This window comes from Pelobates fuscus, chromosome 8, assembly GCF_036172605.1.
Source record: "Pelobates fuscus isolate aPelFus1 chromosome 8, aPelFus1.pri, whole genome shotgun sequence".
Taxonomy (NCBI): Eukaryota; Metazoa; Chordata; class Amphibia; order Anura; family Pelobatidae; genus Pelobates; species Pelobates fuscus.
Genome location: NC_086324.1, coordinates 158,094,757 through 158,117,579, shown reverse-complemented (window position 1 = coordinate 158,117,579; position 22,823 = coordinate 158,094,757). Strand labels below are relative to the sequence as shown.

Sequence of the window (22,823 nt, the reverse complement as noted above, 5' to 3'; positions counted from 1 at the left end):
GTGTGTTGTTGTTGTGTGTGGTTGTTGTGTGTGTGTTATGCTGTGTGTTGTTGGTGTGTGTGTGTGTGTGTGTGTGTTATGTTGTGTGTTATGCTGTGTGTTGTTGGTGCGTGTGTGTGTTATGCTGTGTGTTGTTGTTGTGTGTGGTTGTTGTGTGTGTGTGTTATGCTGTGTGTTGTTGCTGCTGTGGATCCGCCTATGGATGCAGCTCACAGTCGGTGCAGCCAATACAGGCAGAGAGCGATGGGGGAGGGATCAGGAGACCGGGAGAGAGAGAGAGAGAGACAGAGGGGAACAGGGGGAGAGAGACAGCACACATCCCTCCAGATACACACTCCCTTCCTCCCGCCCTGCCTGCATCCCATCACCCGGGGTGACAGTGGGAGCCCGTCCTGTCTACTCAGCAGGTCCAGCCAAGCTTCCAGTCAGACCCTGCACATCCCACCCTGAGGACCACCATCCAAACCCCTCCAGGATGCTGACTGCTGCCTCCACCTACTGGCTCCTCCCGGCTGGAGGTGTCTGTGCTCCCCCCCAGCACATCTGACACCCTCTCCCCCATTCTCCCCACCCCTGCTGGATGTCTGATCTCCATCACCCCTCATTCTCCACCTTCTCTTCCTCATCACTACAATCTTCCAGAAGGATGCTCCAGTTATAAGGACCAATCATCCCCTGGCTCCAGTAGCACCCCCTCCACTCCTGTATCCTAACCTGATCCCCCCACAAGGCACCAGGATGGGGAAAGACCAGGAGCTGCTCCAAGCTGTGAAGACTGAGGATTTGGGGATGGTCCACAAGCTTCTGCAAAGACCCAAAGCAGGGAAAGCCAGTGAGTAGCGGCACAGTGATGCATTTAATTGGCTCAAATGATTTAAGAAGGATTAAATCAGCAAAGAATTAATTAGCAGGGCCCACTCTCCGTGTCTGATCTCTAATACCCATCTGCATCTCATACAGAACCTGTCACTAGCAGTGGCTATGGCTTCAGGATGGGGTGGGGGCTACAATGTATCACTGAGGGGCTCTGTAGAACCTAAGGAGCCTAAACATTCCATGGTGTCTTCTTTTAATCATATCCTTAGATCCTATTGCATTGCACATATATACTGTGATCCTGCATGCATCTATAGGTGAAATTGCATTTGAACTGCCATGGCATTGATTGCATTAACACATTGCATGCCAGATGGGACTGGGGAGCAATGGGCTGTCCCTTGGCCAAGCAATTAGAGGGAACGATATTATAGACATCATTTTTGTGGTACATGTAATCTGTGATTTGCTGAGTATATAGCAAATATCTATATGTTTGTATTTATTGTGGCTGAGAGTGATGGGAGGGAGGGAGGGAGTCTTTTTGCATTATTGTACAGAGCAAATGTTTGATGGGCTGCTATTAGTATCTGTGTTTGCAAAAAAAAAAATCACTGCAGACCCCTGGAAGGGTTAAATGACATTTATATTATGTAGATAAACCTCAGCTGGTTCCTCTTAATCAAAATAAAAGGGAGAGAATGAACAGCCCTATCTGCAAAATGGTACACAGAGATGGATGGGTGAGGGGCACCCTACACAGATACTGCAGGATGCAGGAGTGGGAGGGGATTGAGTCAGGATGGAGAAAGCATGGGTTTTGGGAACACCTAATTACCCTCTTTTGGGTGTGTTATTTGCCCTCCTGTAGAGGGCACCTAAATGGCCACCTATCTCTCTCTCTGCTCTGGAACATTGCCTTCATATCTCTATGGATATTTGGACCTTTCATTAAGTTGTGTGATTTCTGTGTTCCAAGGATGCGTGTCTCATTGTTAGTCTGTTTCAGGGGTGCCCAAAACGTAGATCCTCAGATGTTGCAGAACTACAACTCCCATGATGCCTTGCGTGTATTTAGAATGACAAAGTATCATGGACATTGTAGTTTTAAAACATCTGGGGGGTTTACCTTTTAGGCACCCCATGTATATTTGAACATCTTTCATTGCAAACTCTGTGGTCCTAGGTTAATCCCCCTTTCCTTACCCAATATCTATCCCAAACCCTCTCCAATTGTAGCATCCTGCACAGAAGGGCATGCATTCTGTTGGTAGAGGAGACCAGCTGGACACAGTGGTGTGATGCTTCAGTTTAAATCCTCCAGGCATTTCCAGTATTGGCTACATGAGCAATCTGATTTTCCCTGGAGCAAGCTGTGGAATTAAAGCGATCACAGCATTAGACTAGTGAGGAAAGGTGGGTTCGAATCAATTACAATACAGCTAGCGGGAGGTCCCAATATATGTTTTTAATAAACATTTCACTACGGCAGGGTCATGGGTGCTCAACAAACCTGAACAAATTCTATTGATTTTCAAGGCTTTCGTTTGATCCATAACATTTGCAGGCTCACACTTACCCTGCCAAACCATTATGCACTCTAGTGCTATCCTTCCACACCAGGGCTATAGCTGTTCAGGACAAACCATAAACACCGTACATTTTTTGGCATCACTTCTTTGCCGCAATGACTAAGTCTCTGGACTGCATTAGTTTTCTCATTACTGATCTGATCCCTGGGAAATAAATGCCCAATTATGAATTACATTTTCCGTGATGTTCTTTTATTATTATTATTATTTTTAATGAAGCATCCATTGAAGTAAAACATAATTAAAGAGTTATTAGAATTGATATATGATTTCCCACACTAAGATTTCCTGCAATGAAGGCCTGTAATGTATATAGGTAAAGTTTAGCGTGTATTTACCTTTACAGACTTTCAGAATGTACAGAACTGAGGCTGCTGGATAGAGGTGAAACTACAGATGTATTTTATTTAGCTTTACCAATGAAAATAATAATAGATGAATAAAACTAAAAATGGTTCAGTGACAGTAGGCATGGTTGTGCAAGGCTACAGATGGGTTAGTAACAGTATGGACAAGTAGATATGGTTCTGGATAAGTTGAGATGATCAGGTTAGAGTGGAGATGGGTGAGTAAGAGTAGGTATGTTTGAGTGAGAGAATGCCCGACTCAGTGATATTACAGATGAGTAGTTGGGACTAGTTGTGATTTGGAGATAGTAGGCTTTATTGGGGGAACGTAGAAGTAGCTCATGACTGTAGAGAAGGTTGAGTAAGTGTGGAGATCGTTGAGTAAGAGTATGGGTCTTTGGGAGAGGGAAGGGATACGTGGGTAAGAGCAAAGATGGTTCAGTGCTTGTAAACATGACAGGATGAAAGTAGAATACTTTGAGTAAGCATAGAGATGGATAGGCGAGTGTATGGGTGATAAAGATGGGATAATAAGGTAATGTTTTAGTGGTAATAAAAATTATAGGAGTCAGTTTGACTGGATAAAGGTTGGAAAGATTGTGTCAGAGAAAAGTTGGTTGGGTGAAATTTGATAAGACTGAATGAGCATGGGGATGTTTGGGTGTTAGTAGGAATATTTGGGTGTAAGCCAGTGTGTTTGGGTGATAGTAGGGATGTTTGGGTAAAAGCCAGTATGATTGGGTTATAGTAGGAATGTTTGGGTTAGAGCCGGTATGATTGGGTGATAGTAGGGATGTTTGGGTGAAAGTTGGTACGATTGGGTGTTAGAAGGTATATTTGGGTGAGAGCCGGTATGATTGGGTGAAAGGAGGGATGTTTGGGTGAGAGCCAGTATGATTAGTTGACAGTAGGGATATTTGGTTGAAAGCCGTTATGATTGGGTGAGAGCAGTATGATTGGGTGACAGTAAGCATATTTGGGTGAGAACCGGTATGATTGGGTGATAGTAAGCATATCTGGGTGAGAGACGGTATGATTGGGTGATAGTAAGCATATTTGGGTGAAAGCCGGTAGGATTAAGTGATAGTAGGCATGTTTGGGTGAAAGCCAGGATGATTGGGTGATAGTAGGGATATTTTGGTGAGAGCCGGTATGATTGGGGGATAGTAGGGATATTTTGGTGAGAGCCGGTATGATTGGGTGTTAGTAGGGATATTTGCTTAAAAGCCAGTATGATTGTGTGATACTAAGGATATTTGGGTGAGAGCCGGTATGATTGGGTGATGGTAAGGATATTTGGGTGAGAGCCAGTATAATTGGGTGTTAGTAGGGATATGTGGGTGAGAGCTGGTATGATTGCGTGAAAGTAGGGATATTTGGGTGAAAGCCACTATGATTGGGTGATAGTGGGGATATTTGGGTGAGAGCCGGTATGATTGGGTGATAGCAGGGATGTTTGGGTGAGAGCCGGTATGATTGGTTGATAGTAAGGATATTTGGGTAAGAGCCGGTATGATTGGGTGATAGTAGGGATATTTGGGTGAAAGCCAGTATGATTGGGTGATAGTGGGGATATTTGGGTGAGAACCAGTATAATTTGGTGTTAGTAGGGATGTTTGGGTGAAAGCCGATATGATTGGGTAAGAGTAGAGGTGGTTGAGTGAAAGTTGGTATGATTGAGTGAGAGGAGATGTGGTTGGCTGATATTTGGTATGATTGGGTGAAAGTAAAGATGGTTGGATGAGAGCCAGTACATTTAAATGGGAGTAGGGATGTTGAGTAGAAATTGACATGTTGATATGATTGGGTGATAGATAGTAGGTATATTTGAGTGTTAATTGGTATGGTTGGTTGACATTAGATATATTTGAGTTTGAGTTGGTATGGTTGGTTGACATTAGATATATTTGAGTTTGAGTTGGTATGGTTGGGTCAGAGTAGGGATGGCTGAGTTAAAGCTGAAATGGATCAGTGAAAGTTTACATGATTGGGGACATTGGAAAAGATTTGTAACAAGGAGTCATGATTGAGTCACAGTACAGGTAGCTGGTTGAGCTTGAAGAAGGTTAATTGGGAGACGAGATGTTTTAACAGCAGACTTGAATGAATTCTGGTAAAGATTTAACGATAGAAGCACGGTTTGGTGTAAAAGAAAAATGGTTGGGCAGTTGTTTGAAGGAGAATAGAAATGGTAAAGTAAGAGAAAAAATACAAGAATAGACTTGAATAGGTGATAGTAGAGCTGGTTGGGGGAGACTTAATGTGATTTACGTAGAGTAGAGGTGAGTAGGACTGGGAATAGAATGACAGGAGGCAAGAGTGGATAGGAATAGAGATGATTGACTAAGAGTAGAGTTTTTTTTTTAAATGAAATGTAAAAATTGGATAAAATATTAATGATTTTGCTTTGGTAGGGATTGCCTAAGATTGTCGACTCTAGTCCATATGCAGGGTAAGCTCTTAGTACAAGTAAGGTCCATTCTGGTCCAATTCAGTGGTACGCTTGTTCTTGTAACTCTAAATGAGGAATATGTTTTAAAAAATGTGTTCTACCTGCTCTCATTTAGGAGTGAGGTTTCCCATATCTAACAACATCCATCTCTCGAAAGTGGACAATGTTCCAATGTGGCCATGCTTTGGCCATTATTTCTTTATTGCTGTATGTGCTACTTTCGTGTTCTTCGTTGTGGAGTGTGACAAGCCAACCAACCACACATCACACTGAGATGACAAGTAATGTGTCAACATGTTTGCACAGGTGCACTGTACATTTCCTCCGTTCATGCTAACTTTGTGATACAGCTGTGAATGCCCACAGACACATTTACTATGAGTGTTTTCTCTAACGTTTCTGAGAAGCAGGGTACAGGAAGATCCATAAAGAGGATGAGACTCCTGGACCTATGAAGAACAGCCAATGTGAACTAGGGTGTCCAGGGTCTTATATATTCCTGTAGCACCTTATTGTCATGTTTTTTTTAAACAGAACGCACATGATGTCATACCACAAAGTTACCAGTGGAAGGTAAATGAGTTGGGAAGAAAAGATTTAATATGTTAGAGTACAGATCTCATGTGTTACCCACTACAGTACCATATATTTACCTTCCTGTACGCACACCCATGTAAAATGTTTATATCTTTTTTTGAAGACTATGATATTTTGTGCAGGTTCTCTGCTTGTAAACATTCAGGCTCAAGAGAGGAATGCTGGGTTATTCACTAAGCTGTAAAAAAATTAAAATTTTAAGCAACATAGAGAAATTAAAACCTTTTAATTCAGCTATAGTTTCTACTCCGCTATTTATGGCCTTCAAAATGGTACTGCTGCCTAATTGAATTAAACATCGAAAATCACTTGTAATTTTTGTTAATCTTTTTTGATGTGATGCTCTGTTTTCTTTTAAAAGTATATTAAAGATTTGGTAATTGACAATCCAGTTCAATGCTGGCACAGCCTGCCAGGAGAAACAGACAGGGTTATTCGCTAAATATATATTTTAAAAAGCACATCTGTGAGTTTAACATGTTATTTTGGACATAATTTCCTCTTTAATCACCAGTCTTGATTGCTTGTAACTTTTAAAACTTTTGATGTATGCACTTATCAGTTTAGTGTCTTCTTTTATATGTATGACGCCTTAAATTGCAGTCAGTATTTAATGTAAAAGGACCTGTAGAATTTTCCATTTAGATCGTTTTTTTTTTTTTACTGTAAGTTCTATCATGAAAGTGTCTTTTTCCTGTTAATACTTTGGCACGTATCTGTGTCATAACGTACTATTCAGGATGTGACTTGGAAATGTTCTATACAATTTTATTTAAAAAATTACTTTTATCACAAAGTCACTAGGAAGACAATATCTTGATCTAACTAGGCCTTGACAACAAATGTCATGTTCCTTGTTGTGTACTGAGCTTTAGAGTTCGAGATTTGGGTTTAGCCCTAGATTAGCAGTAGTGTTAGACAACTTCTGTGGATTTGCCCAGCATCATTGGAGCCAGATGTATGACGGTTCATTTATATTCATTGTAAAAATGGAGCAATCACCACCAATTACCAATAGAATGTTCATGCTGATTGGTCCATTTTAAGAACTTTGTCCAGAACTGTTCATACATATTAAAAATCTGTCCACTGTCTCCAGTGCTTAGAGACTGTATCGATTAAGCTCTGTTGACTGCCAAAAAAAAAAAAACATTCTCTAATAAATGTATTTCTTCTGCCATTAAATATTAATTGGTGCTCAAAGCGTTTTAATATAAATGTAACATTTTAACATTGCATTAGATTTGAATTATTTGACCTGCTGAAACCGAAGCATACCACCAACAGTCACAGATCAGACAATACGGTCACAATTTTGAGATCTGTCCTACCGGCCCCGGGTTTGTTCCCTTGTGACTCACATCTTGGGACACAAGGGAACTATTCTCAGCATGCGCATCATTTCACATGCTTGCGCTGTGCCGAATGTTGTCAGGGCACTACGACCATGGAGACATCGCTTCAGTAGTGCTCTGGGCATACTCTGCCCTGATGGGGCTGTCTGTCAGTATGGCATGCAGGAAGTTGAGAATTAATTGACAACTGACTTTTTCTTAAAATACATCTTGGAAAAATAATCCTAAAGTCAGATTTTAATTCCAGCATTTTAATTTGGCTTCAATCAGTTGTCCACTCACTACATCTCACTGTTTAGCGAATAAGTGTTTACGGTTGTGATGGCCAAAGGAAGCTCAAAGGCCAAATTCTCCCAGCAGCCCTTTTATCCACCAGTGATGTCATTCTCCTGGACGATGGGCTGAGGGGAGGGAATCTATGTCGCCATTTGTTGTCTGTCACCAGCATGCTGTCTGTGCTGACAGCAGATGAGCAATATGCATAAAACTGACATTAGCCAAATCTTGTTCCAGTCTGGGTAACAAAGTCCCAATGATGCTTATGAATGTGAAGTTACGCATCCAGCAGCAAAGGGGTTAAACTCTGCATTGCAGCGGTTCGTAATGACTCTAAGTATCATGACCACTTCAAATATAATTTGCTACGTGTCTGTCGCTGTCAGAGATCTTTGCAAAATATGCAGAGACCCACGAAGGTGACATAGCTGCTTTCATATATCTTTTAACTTTAAAAAAAAAAATCTGTATATTTTACAACTTTTAACGATATTACTAATATTTCTGGAAACACATTGCCCCTGGGAAGTCATAGCTCAGCATGTGACGAGATATCTATAGCACTGGGCTTCAGGAAGTCTTGCTGATCATCTGCTATGTTTGTTAAAATAGCATACATTTAATCAAAATTAAAAAAGAAAGTGGAACGGTCACTTTTATGAAAATTACACCATTCAATATCACCGTGTTAACCCCTTTTCGTGTGATGCTTCCTTTTATTCTAATTGTATAGTAAAGATTTAACAATTGACATCACATTCCAGTTCAGTCCTGGCACAGCCAAGGCATAACCAGGGCACAAATTACATTGGAGGAAGAGAAATAATTACATTAGAGGAGTACGTATAAAAAGTAATTCTGGGGAAGATTCCATTGGTCTTTATGGTCTTGATGTTAAGGACTAAAACATTGTCTGGTAACCAAGGCTTGAAGACTAGATCACAGTCTTATGACTTTGGGACTAGATCACAGGCTGATGACTAATGTTTAAGAAATAGATCACAGTCGGATGTCTAAAGCTTGATTACTAGCTCACAATCTGATGGCCAATATTTGAGGACCAGGTCACAATCTGATGGCCAAGATTTGAGGACCAGGTCACAATCTGATGGCCAAGATTTGATGTCTAGATTACAGTCTAATGGCCAACGTTTGATTACTAGATCACAGTCTGATGGCCAAGGTTTGAGGAAGAGATCACAGTCTGGTGGCCAAGGTTGGAGTACTAGATCACGGCCTGATGGCCATGATTTATTGACTAGATCACAGCCTTATGGCCAAGGTTTGAGGGCTAGATCACAGTCTGATGGCCAAGGTTTGATTTCTAGATCACAGTCTGATGGCCAAGGTTTGAGGACAAGATCACAGTCTGATGGACATGGTTTAAGAACTAGATCACAGTCTGATGGCCAATCTTTGAGGCCTAGACTGCAGTCTGATGGCCAAGGCTTGATGAGTGGATCACAATCTGATGGCTAAGGCTTGAGGACTAGATCACTGACAAAAGCTTCTTTGTGTAAGCCAAAGCTTGGGTATATTAATTAGGAACACAGAGGTTCATATAAATATAATTTGGCAAAGTGCTACATAACTGCACGTTATTGGATGGTGGTTTTTTTATGATGTAGTTTTGAATCTGAGTTGATGTTGCAAAGTTCTTCTTAATAATTATTTTTCATTTTTTTTTGTTATTAAATATTGAGAAACACGCATTAAGGGTCTGGAGTAAGTTTGAACAGTAGAAATGAATTATTTGTTATTTTATAGTGAGATAAAGCGCCGCAGTGAAAACTGTTCAGCAAGTCGTAAAAAAACGGAATCGTCAGCATCAGTAATTTGCATTGAGTGATTTCTCATCGTGTATATTGGCATGGCTGTTGTAATTGATGGCTTTGGTTACACAGACTCCGGCAGCAGAACAGAGCAGATATAGTCAACAGGAATACGTGATGCGTTTCCATCTATAAGTAAGCAACGCTTAAAGGGGAACTGCCCCTTCCCAGGATTTGGCATATTATGTTCACCTATCCATATATTTGACATTTTATGTTTTTGTGAGGTCTGAAAAATAAAACGTTAACATTTTTTAAATCCACACATCTATCGTGGACTAGGGCTCCTCCATCATGGCTCTCTGTTCATCATTATTATATATGTTACCCTTTTCTACCATTGAATATAGTGGAAGAGATGAAAAATGAAATAATGTTTTCTCGTAGCATTGGGTGCTCTGCCTGTGCCTTGACTGAACTGGAAGGTGATGGCATTTGTTAAATATTTAATGCATGTTTAAAAGAAAAGAGAATATCACTTTAAAAAAATAAAAAAGGGTTAAAACAAGTGATATGTGATTTTCATGGTTTTATTCAATGGCGTAATTTCCAGAGTAGTGATTGTTAAGGAGCAATATTTTATGATTTCATCACAATCCCTAAATCCCTGGTCCCTAAATATGCGATCTAGCGAAGAATATTCTGTTTGTTTAGTAATTGTAGCTGTACACAGCTGTGCCACTGTTAAGGATGTGAGACACTCATTTTAACATATAATGTTCAACGTTCTAGAATTATTCTTGATCCACCGAGCATTAATGATCCGCAGATTGCCACTGGTGGTCCAGGGGGTAACAGGTAAAGATGAGCTTACTTATGTGAACCTGCCTCTCATGGGCGCCGCCATCTTGATCCGGCAGCGTTCTCTTTGGCGTTGACATTAGCATTGAGGTCTGTGGGGGTCGCATGATCCTCCATAGAAACAGCCAGTTTCCTACAGCCGTCACTGATGACGGCTGCAGGGATTGGCTCTTAGACTCCTCCGTGTGTCAAAGAAAGTCAGGTGGAGAAGAAATACAGAGACAAAGTAGTCCCTACTCTGTGTCTGTATATCTCTTGACTGGGTTGGAATTTCAGTAAAATTTCCACACAGTCATAACGAGTTTTACATGAAGATTTTATCGTTATGAAATACTCATATTTCGGGGGGGGGGGGGGGGGGGATAATAGGAGGGTGACAGTGCAGTTCTAACTTACCTGAAATCGCTCCCATATACATTGAATACACAGTATATCACAAAGATGATGTATTCAATGTAAAATATAGAGATTCACCTCTCCTTCGTTCCCGTGCCGCTCTGCGCCATCTTTTTATTCCTAACACAAAAGTGTTCCTTTAAGTAACAGTTCATTGCTTTCAGAATTCTATGGGGTTTTATTTACCAACCATCAATTTGTAGCGAACTGGAAAACTGAATCAAAATTTACTCTGAATTAGCCAAGCTGTCAGCTGAGTTTGGGAATTTTTCCAATGTAGCTAAATTTGCTTTAATTTTTAAATTTGTTTTGCAATCCCCCACAATTCAGAGCAAGAAAATATACACCAGATGTAATTATCAGCTGGCGGTTCTCTGCGAACGCGGTATTGTGTTTTTGAAGCGTTTATTCCCTCTTCTATTACTCGGTTGAATAGTTGTTTATATTCTATAAATTCTAGACCTGAAAAATGCCAAGGTTATTGTGTTGATATAAAAGCATTTTATATGTGTTTTCACTTCCATATTGTCAAATAAAAACTGGATATTTTCACGGTTATTGACTAAAGTGGGAATTGTCGGTAATTTATAGTGAATTTCTAATTTTAGACAAACATAGATAAACTGAACACAGTTGACTTGCTTACCTCACCAAGATTGCAAGGTATGGACTCGGGACGGGTGAGGATGTCCTGAGAGGGATGTTTAGCCAGCCTGTATGACGGGCCCCAATAATTAGAAGACCAATCAGAGATACCTAAAAACAGGGTATATGGGCCCCCCTCCATTACTTTCTTGTAACTTTCTTGCTGCAGTCACCCTAACCCCCTCCATGCTATTCTGAGGAAATGTGCTAAATAATGAGCAATCACCAAAAAAAATTACCTGAGACAAGTGACCTGAAATCTTGTCTATAAGGATTCGAAAAAACTACTTGAGTTTCTGTGTCTGTTTAGGTTTAATACTACGTGATACAGTCCTTACAGTCCTAATTAGATATTGAAACATTTTTCAAAAAATTTCATCATTTTAAAAGTTTATCCAAAATTATTCAATTATTTGAAAAGGTAATCCAAAAATATTAAATTGAGGCCCAAGTTGGGACAGGACCCTAAAATAGGAACTATCCGACCAAAATCAGGACGATTGGGAGGCGTACTTTCAGTATCAACACTCACAGCATAACAATGCTAAACGCGGCTAGTACGTCACATAGAGAGCCATTTTATTCTCACATCGCAGTGATTGCTGCGCATGCTTCAAGTGTCCTCAATAACTTATTCTGAAAAGTACCTGATTCTCACCGAGATCATCATGATTGATAAGCTCACAGTAGATGGATCCGGCTGTAGAGGAGACTGTCAGGGGCTGGATTATAGTTAAGTTCAATTGCCTGTCTTATGTTTTCAAGAGAGACAGTAATCAGAATAGATAAGGGAACACATGGGACTTCAAAACCAATATATTTATTTTTAAAGTTTGAGTAAAGTTGAGTAATACCCCTGCAGGAGTTAATAAATGTGCTGAAAAATGTCAGTCTGGCAAAGCTTGTGAGATAAATTATTATTGATATCTATAAAGTGATCAATAGATCTATCGTAGGTAATGTTTAGAATCCCGTGTCGTTACCATTTGGTATTATGGCCCCAGTTACTACCCAATTCTTGCGCGAGGCTTGATTACCCTGTTATGTGCCAACTTTTTATAAGTTCATCTTTCTTCTTTGACGACCCAGCCCCTTCCGAAAAAATCTGTGTACTGTGTGTAACAGAACGTACCTCCTTTTTTTCCAGTTGCTATGGAGACATTGGCCGGGAATTAGTATGTGGTGCAAAAATGTTAAAATTTTCTGAACTCATGGTTGGAAAAGGCAACCTCTAGCACTCCGTCCATTACGGATTACAACTCTGTCACTAACAGCCAGGGAACCAGGGGTATGGAATTTTGACAAAGTCATCTTTAGTACTACCATCCCAGTTATGCTTTTGCAGCCATTGGGTGGTTGTCCCTGATGGGAGTTGTACTGCACAAAGCAGGAATGGTAGACGCCTAGTCCTGTTTTGAGGAGAAGATCCAAAGAGAGTGAAAGATTAGTTCTGCATACTGAGTGATTAATTAATTCAATTCTCCAAGTGTCTCTTCATGTGGACAGAGGAAAGATCTGTACAGATTGTGTGTCTACAACCAATAATGGGATTAATTTAATAAACCTCTTCATTTATTAAATCAGAATCAAAATATATTCCATGCACCCACACAAAATACAGGGATTTAATTATTAAAATCATCTCTATCTCTCTCTGCATTCTAATAGAGGACATAGACCTGTCACTTCGCACCAGGACAACCCCTTCCGCCCTCCTCCTAATACACAGACACCGGAACACATCCCTCTCACCTCCTAATGCACAGACACCGGGACACATCCCTCTCACCTCCTCCTAATACACAGACACCGGGACACATCCCTCTCACCTCCTCCTAATACACAGACACCGGGACACATCCCTCTCACCTCCTCCTAATACACTGACACCGGGACATATCTCTCTCAACCTCCGAATACACAGACACCGGGACACATCCTTCTCACCTCCTCCTAATACACAGACACCGGGACACATCCCTCTCACCTCCTAATACACAGACAACAGGACACAACCCTCTCACCTCGTCCTAATACACAGACACCGAAACACATCGCTCTCACCTCCTCATAATACACTGACACCGGGACACATCCCTCTCACCTCCTCCTAATACACAGACACCGGGACACATCCCTCTCACCTCCTCCTAATACACAGACACCGGAACACATCCCTCTCACCTCCTCCTAATACACAAACACCGGGACACATCCCTCTCACCTCCTCCTAATACACAGACACCGGGACACATCCCTCTCTCCTCCTAACACACAGACACCGAGACACATCCCTCTCACCTCCTCCTAATACACAGACACGCACCGGGACACATCCCTCTCACCTCCTCCTAATACACAGACACCGGGACACATCCCTCTCACCTCCTCCTAATACACTGACACCGGGACATATCTCTCTCAACCTCCGAATACACAGACACCGGGACACATCCTTCTCACCTCCTCCTAATACACAGACACCGGGACACATCCCTCTCACCTCCTAATACACAGACAACAGGACACAACCCTCTCACCTCGTCCTAATACACAGACACCGAAACACATCGCTCTCACCTCCTCATAATACACTGACACCGGGACACATCCCTCTCACCTCCTCCTAATACACAGACACCGGGACACATCCCTCTCACCTCCTCCTAATACACAGACACCGGAACACATCCCTCTCACCTCCTCCTAATACACAAACACCGGGACACATCCCTCTCACCTCCTCCTAATACACAGACACCGGGACACATCCCTCTCTCCTCCTAACACACAGACACCGAGACACATCCCTCTCACCTCCTCCTAATACACAGACACGCACCGGGACACATCCCTCTCACCTCCTCCTAATACACAGACACCGGAACACATCCCTCTCACCTCCTCCTAATACACAGACACCGGAACACATCCCTCTCACCTCCTCCTAATACACAGACACTGGGACACATCCCTCTCACCTCCTAATACACAGACACCAGGACACATCCCTCTCACCTCCTAATACACAGACACCAGGACACATCCCTCTTACCTTCTCCTAATACACAGACACCGGAACACATCCCTCTCCCCTCCTCCTAATACACAGACACCGGGACACATCCCTCTCACCTCCTCCTAATACACAGACACCGGGACACATCCCTCTCACCTCCTAATACACAGACACCAGGACACATCCCTCTCACCTCCTAATACACAGACACCAGGACACATCCCTCTTACCTTCTCCTAATACACAGACACCGGGACACATCCCTCTCACCTCCTCCTAATACACAGACACCGGGACACATCCCTCTCACCTCCTCCTAATACACAGACACTGGGACACATCTCTCTCACCTCCTCCTAATACACAGACACCGGGACACATCCCTCTCACCTCCTCCTAATACACAGACACCGGAACACATCCCTCTCACCTCCTCCTAATACACAGACACCGGGACACATCCCTCTCACCTCCTCCTAATACACAGACACCGGGACACATCCCTCTCACCTCCTAATACACAGACACCAGGACACATCCCTCTCACCTCCTAATACACAGACACCAGGACACATCCCTCTTACCTTCTCCTAATACACAGACACCGGGACACATCCCTCTCACCTCCTCCTAATACACAGACACCGGGACACATCCCTCTTACCTTCTCCTAATACACAGACACCGGGACACATCCCTCTCACCTCCTCCTAATACACAGACACCGGGACACATCCCTCTCACCTCCTCCTAATACACAGACACCGGGACACATCCCTCTCACCTCCTCCTAATACACAGACACTGGGACACATCTCTCTCACCTCCTCCTAATACACAGACACCGGGACACATCCCTCTCACCTCCTCCTAATACACAGACACCGGAACACATCCCTCTCACCTCCTCCTAATACACAGACACCGGGACACATCCCTCTCACCTCCTAATACACAGACACCAGGACACATCCCTCTCACCTCCTAATACACAGACACCAGGACACATCCCTCTTACCTTCTCCTAATACACAGACACCGGAACACATCCCTCTCACCTTCTAATACACAGACATCGGGACACATCCCTCTCACCTCCTCCTAATACACAGACACTGGGACACATCCCTCTCACCTCCTAATACACAGACACCAGGACACATCCCTCTCACCTCCTAATACACAGACACCAGGACACATCCCTCTTACCTTCTCCTAATACACAGACACCGGAACACATCCCTCTCCTCTCCTCCTAATACACAGACACCGGTACACATCCCTCTCACCTCCTCCTAATACACAGACACCGGGACACATCCCTCTCACCTCCTAATACACAGACACCAGGACACATCCCTCTCACCTCCTAATACACAGACACCAGGACACATCCCTCTTACCTTCTCCTAATACACAGACACCGGGACACATCCCTCTCACCTCCTCCTAATACACAGACACCGGGACACATCCCTCTCACCTCCTCCTAATACACAGACACCGGGACACATCCCTTTCACCTCCTCCTAATACACAGACACCGGAACACATCCCTCTCACCTCCTCCTAATACACAGACACCGGGACACATCCCTCTCACCTCCTAATACACAGACACCAGGACACATCCCTCTCACCTCCTAATACACAGACACCAGGACACATCCCTCTTACCTTCTCCTAATACACAGACACCGGAACACATCCCTCTCACCTCCTCCTAATACACAGACACCGGGACACATCCCTCTCACCTCCTCCTAATACACAGACACCGGGACACAACCCTCTCACCTCCTCCTAATACACAGACACCGGGACACATCCCTCTCACCTCCTAATACACAGACACCAGGACACATCCCTCTTACCTTCTCCTAATACACAGACACCGGGACACATCCCTCTCACCTCCTCCTAATACACAGACACCGGGACACAACCCTCTCACCTCCTCCTAATACACAGACACCGGGACACAACCCTCTCACCTCCTCCTAATACACAGACACCGGGACACGTCCCTCTCACCTCCTCCTAATACACAGACACCGGGACACATCCCTCTCACCTCCTCCTAATACACAGACACCGGGACACATCCCTCTCACCTCCTCCTAATACACAGACACCGGGACACATCCCTCTCACCTCCTCCTAATACACAGACACTGGGGCACATCCCTCTCACCTCCTCCTAATACACAGACACCGGAACACATCCCTCTCACCTCCTCCTAATACACAGACACCGGGACACATCCCTCTCACCTCCTCCTAATACACAGACACCGGGACACATCCCTCTCACCTCCTCCTGAAACACAGATGCCGGGGCTCACACTGGTTGAAGCTAAATATATAGTATTTTTGTCATGCTTGATGCCACATGCCTTTAGTATTTAATATGTTGCCTGGCAGAGCTGAATGTTGATTGGTCACAAGCTGTCACATATATCCAGCCATACTAACTCTGCTGTCTCTGGCTAGCATTTTTAGCCTGCAGGGGATACAGTGAGATGCCATTAACCTCTTAAGGACCAATACGATACCATGCTATATTACAGATCCACTGCCCTCATGGAACATCATATAAATTTAACATCAGCTGCTTTTCGCGTTCTTTTGACATTGATTAAAAAAGACATTCTGGGCACAGGGTTAGAAAGGCCAGGAATGCGAGCAGCGGACATTTTTGGTGTGTCAGGGGGTTACATCCATAACCAGAAATGGCTAAAGCTGGCTCCCCAGGTGAAAATAGACAATCTCTCCTTAAGGTGAACTGTCAAAATTATATAATTGGATAACAAATTGAAACTCACCTATAATTTGTGTTTTCCTTTTTTTTCACGGGAAGCTCCATTTTCTTTTAACTGTGTGTTAAAGATTTAGCAATCAGCATTGTCATCCGTCTCAATCCTGGCATAGCCAGGGCACACATTGTCCTGGAGGAGAAGAAACAGGTGCAAAGGGCAGGGCTTATAACAATGATTGACTGGGAGCTAAGATGGAGGCACCCAGTACCAAGAGGATTGGATTTCTACATTTGAATTTTATTTCTCGGCCCACGCAAACACACATTTGTTAACCAAAGAGAGCAAGCAAGTAACCATAATATAAAAAATCCTTGGAAGTGAAATTCCCCTTAAATAGAGACACTTGGGCTGTAGGAACATTAATGTTGGCAGTAGGCCCTTGATGACCATAACATGGATTTCGGCAGAGGTATGCCTTGTCAGCACAGCAGTGTGTGTGGCCTGGTTTCCGTGCCCAGCACCTAGTCCTCTTGCTGCTGTCCCCCAAACACATTTCTTTGTTCGAGGCCCTGACTGTACCGGGTAAAGCTGAGGGCACTACGACTGCTGCCAAGATAATACTTGTTTTACATTTACAGCTATAACTCAGCTTATTGTCATGAATTGTAGAAACAGCACGTTCTACGATCTATTTATACATTTCAGGAGAAACACGAATCAGCCAGTGTGGGGCTGGGTAAATTAACTTGTCCAAATTGAAACAAGTCTAATAACTATTCCCCCGCAATGGGTCGTACACGTACAAACGTTATCAACACATGCGCCAGTGAAAATGTAATTATTGCTCAACATTCAGGTCATTGTGCATTTTTATTTGTTTTTCACAGAATTGAATTGAAAGTACAGTTCCTTGGAAGTCTGTTAAAGGGACTGAATAGTCACCAGAACCACTACAGCTTAATGTGGTGGTTCCGGTGTCTATAGCCTGTCCCTCCAGTGTTAGCACTGTAAACACTGCCTTTGCAGAGAAAAGGCAATGTTTACGATGCTGGAAAGTAACACTTTTAGCTGCTGTCACACGGCCAGAGGTGCTTCCTATTATTCATGCTATCTCATAGGTTCTCAATGCCCTGAGTTTATTTTGTACAATGCTATTGTGTATAATCATGAGCTTGCAAATTGTGGACTTATTTGTGGTTTCGCCAGATGTGGAACACCAAAAACCCAGAGATCAAGTGACCAGGATTCGAAGCTCAGGACTGTACTGCCAAACACAGGACTGTTGGGAGGTATGCAGTGATCAGGCCCCTGCACCTAACAAAAGGGTCACAATTTACAACGACTGTTAAGCATTTCTGCTTTCTCCAAGCAACACATATTTGCACAAAAAAAAAAAAAACTCCTATGCGTTTGTGCTAGAATAAGCAGGGCCAGACTTTCATATCTAGCTCATATAGGCACAGATTTGTCAGGCACCAGGCTCCCCCACATCTCTCACCTCTCTGTACCTCAAATGGCCATCCTTACATCCGCACAGTGGAAATTTTGAGCGTGACTAGAAAGCAGATTTAATCTCGGCGCTAACACTGAGATAATTAACATGCCATGACACATAATAAAGTCCAATACACGCTCATGTATTTTTAAGCAAAGAGAATAAAGAATTATTTTTTTTATGATCACTCCCTATAATCCCCCCTAGGCCACGCCGCGTCACCTCGAGTTTGATCTCTCAGAATACTGTCAATACCTGGCTTGCTTACAAAGGGATGGATTTGATACAATTAGGCTTTTCTGGCCTGATCTCTATAGGCGGAGTCCCATATTTTGTAGTTACCCTTCACATTGTGGTAGCAGAAGCTTTCCGTGCCCTTGAGATTTAGACGGATTATCTGAAAGCATCACGTTTGAACAATACCCTCTTATTCAGTGCTCTGGCCTAATGTAACGCTATATTGTTCTAAAGGCTTGGAAGCTGTGTTCATATGTGTCGCTTATTGAGCCGCTTAGTCCCAAAAAATAATAATATAATGAATGGCCTTTTTTTTGGGGGGGGGGGAGGGGGAGGTTAGTAAACAAGTAATTCTAACTCAGAAACAAACATTTGTAATTATTATAAATAAATACGACATTGTGGAGACTAGGTTTTAAATTCTTTGCTTGGTGTGAATTGCAATTCTGTCCTAGAATGAGTTAGTGTTGATTAATTTATTTTTAGCACTAGATGTGTCACACCAGAAACTCCCAAGCGAAATTACCGGGGTTTGGCCAAAGCCCTTTGATGCACGTCCCTTGTCCAAATCTAATCTAATCTAATTAGCCAATCGTCTTTCTCTCCAACTATTGCGTCAGCTTTGATTACGTAATATGCTGTTTTGTTGAGCTAAAGGAACACTATAGTGTTAGGAATACAAACATGTATTACTAATGCTGTAGAGTTCTCTTGTCTAGTGGGATGTCTGAGACCCCTTAATTAATTAAAAATTACTTGTTTTTTTTCCAGCGCTGTATCAATTGGTGATGCTGCCCACTCGTCCTCCTGCATCGTCATCCAGTAGGTGTCCCTATTCTTGGCTTCTCGTCCAATTGAATGCTTCTCATAGAGAAGCATCAGGGACAAGAAGAATAGAAGCACATGTATGGAGCTCGTCTAGTAAAATGCTTCTTAAAGGGAAGCATTGAAATGAATGCCTCTCTATGATCAGCATTTGATGACGTTCAACGTTGAACATCACATGGAGTAAAACTCGGTAGTTGCCGTGGAAGCACCCTCTAATGCAGGCATAGGCAACTTTCGGCACTGTAGATGTTTTGGACTACACCTCCCATGATGCTTTGCCAGCATTATGTGTGTAAGAGCATTATGGGGGATGTAGGCCACAACATCTGGAGGACCAAAGGTTGCCTATCCCTGCTCTAGTGGTTGTGAGGAAGACATCCATCCGAGGTGGGCTTAACCCTGCAATGTAAACGTTGCTGTATCTATTAAACGTCACTGTATTATATCGCAGGGCTAACATGACAGTGAGCTCCAGACCAGTTTATTCTGATAAAATGGTGCCTTTAGTATGGGTTAAAGGAACACTATAGTCACCTAAATTACTTTAGCTAAATAAAGCAGTTTTAGTGTATAGATCATTCCCCTGCAATTTCACTGCTCAATTCACTGTCATTTAGGAGTTAAATCACTTTGTTTCTGTTTATGCAGCCCTAGCCACACCTCCCCTGGCTATGATTGACAGAACCTGCATGGAAAAAAACTGGTTTCACTTTCAAACAGATGTAATTTACCTTAGATAATTGTATCTCGATCTCTAAATTGAACTTTAATCACATACAGGAGGCTCTTGCAGGGTCTAGTAAGCTATTAACATAGCAGGGGATAAGAAAATCTTAATTAAACAGAACTTGCAATAAAGAAAGCCTAAATAGGGCTCTCTTTACAGGAAGTGTTAATGGAAGGCTGTGCAAGTCACATGCAGGGAGGTGTGACTAGGGTTAATAAACAAAGGGATTTAACTCCTAAATGGCAGAGGATTGAGCAGTGAGGCTGCAGGGGCATGTTCTATACACCAAAACTGCTTCATTAAGCTAAAGTTGTTCAGGTGACTCTAAACAGAGAATTTCTAAGAGGATTTTAAATTTTAGGGAAAAATTAGCTAAATTATCTAGCATTTGTAAGTCCACGGTCAGCCTCTGACAGTTCATAGATTAGTGAATAATCCAGCTAAATCTTTCATTTAAATTATTAGTAGAATGTTTTCCCCAATTAGCATTTTATAACACACACATATATATATATATATATATATAGATGGAGCAAAAATCTTAAATAAGTCCAGATAAAACAATGTGAATTTTGTTTCCCGCTAAGTTTATTTTAAGCTAAAATGTGCAATTCCCCTGTCGATTCAACTCCAATTCCCAGTTTAGTAAATAACTTGATTTTGCGCTGATTTGGTGATGATTGTTACATTTACTATGGCAATTATATCGGCCGTGGATACAAAATGGTAATAAATGCAAGTGATATGTGTTACAAATTGTATCTAAGATTGGACATTCCCATAGGAATACTTGACCTGTATTTGCCAATTGTCATATTGTCTCTTACATATATTGTACCTCTGCCTTTTTTATTGTATCAGTTGTATTATATTATTTATTTATGGCATTTATATAGCGCCAACAGATGCCGTAGCGCTTAACAATATTATGAGAGGGGGGATACCTATGAGAGACCGAGAAGGGGCATACCTATGGATCTGTGATGAGATATAAGAGGGGCTAGAATTGTTTAGTGCTTTATAGGTGTGGGTTAGCACTTTGAATTGACTCCTATAGGATACAGGAAGCCAATGTAAGGACTGACAGAGGGGTGAGGTGTGAGAGGACCGACTAGAGAGGAAATCAGTCTGGCGGCAGCATTCATTTTACCCATGTACAGCACTACGGAATGTGTTGGCTCTATATAAATAAAGTATAATAATAATAATAATTATATATGATTTCAAAATGTGCGGCATATATTTGATGGATGGGTTAATGAGTGCCATAAGCTTTGTGATGAGGCTTATTTACAACAAAAAATGATAATGAGCCTTATCTTGCTCTATGAGGGTACATAAGGAGAAAAAACAAAGGGGTTATAAAAGGATCATCAAATACCTTTAATCATTTACAGCTGAGAACATCACATATTGAACTGAAATCCCTTCTCCTGTTCTTGTAGGATTATAACTTGGCTGAGAATTATAAGAATTGGAGTCCAACAATTGGACTGGAGTGACTCACTCATTTTACATCAGATTGATAGAGTGGGCTATGATTAGCTGCTACCCAGTACTGAAGTGTGTGTAGTAGTACTTAGACACTGTTAGACCAGTTGCCGCTGTGTTGCTGTCAGCTGCCACTGATTGGATGAGGATCAGGTCGAAGCCGGCAGCACAGTGCCCTACCCTCTTCAGCTGTCACGCAGAGGTGAGCGACTTGCTCTGAGTAAAATGAAGTACTGTAGCATTTGCTCCTATTAAATAAATCTCAATAAATGAAAATTCACTTTAAAAACCACCTGACATTTATAGAGTCCAAAAATATTTTTTATGATGAGCTAATGATGTCTTATTAGTTTGAAAAGGCTCAAGTTATGCCGAATTAAGTGCAGCGTACCTCTAAGCTGCTTATGGCGAGAAGGTATGGGTCCAGTCATTAGATTACCAGTTTCCCCTGATGCCTTCCGCTGCGCTCTGGATCGGTCAGCAGAAAATTCCTGGCACGTTAAACGGGATGGAGCTGCAGTTGCATTTATCCTGGCATGACCATCCATCAGAGGTCCCACAGCATTGGTGATGATCAAGTTAGGGAGAAAAACAAAGTGCATAGTACGCGAACAGAAGGGTACTGTGCACCAAAGTGGGGCTGGTCAAATTAACTCCATCTACTATGCGAGTTAGCAATATAGACTCATAGGCATTAGTAATAAATTCTCAAACTTACTAAAAGGGGAAATTTTACTTCCCAGGATTTGAAATATTCTTATTATGTATCCATATTTTGTTATATTTGTTAAAAATTAGGGATATTAAATGGAACAAACTGGAACCCTGTGGTATTAAAGAGACACTATAGGCTTCAAAACAACTTTAGTTTGATGAAGCAGTCTTACTGCTCAATTCTCTGACATTTAGTAGTTAAATCACTTTTTTTTTTGTTTATGCAGCCCTAGCCACACCTCCCTTGGCTGTGAGTCTGCATGAAATAAAAAATGTTAACTTGCTTTAGACGTTTTTAGCTTCTGCTCTGTAAATTGAATGTTGTTACCGCACAGGAAGCTCCTGCGGGCTCTAGAAGGCCATTAACAGGGCAGAAGATTAGAAATGTTAGATTAAACAGACTGTGCAATAAAGGAAGTGTAAACATTAGATGACTTTACAGGA

At 42.3% G+C, this 22,823-nt stretch overlaps 1 protein-coding gene across 5 annotated transcripts in view; it reads left to right on the top strand.

Moving 5' to 3' along the window:
• Positions 1–279: 279 nt before the first annotated feature.
• Positions 280–22,823, top strand: part of CASKIN1 (CASK interacting protein 1) — a 171,504-nt gene continuing 148,960 nt past the window's right edge. For all 5 annotated transcript variants that reach the window (XM_063430496.1, XM_063430495.1, XM_063430493.1 and 2 more), the window contains exon 1: positions 280–832. In XM_063430496.1, coding sequence (XP_063286566.1) covers positions 739–832 — 94 coding nt within the window. In that variant the 5' untranslated portion in view covers positions 280–738. The remainder of the gene's footprint in view (positions 833–22,823) is intronic.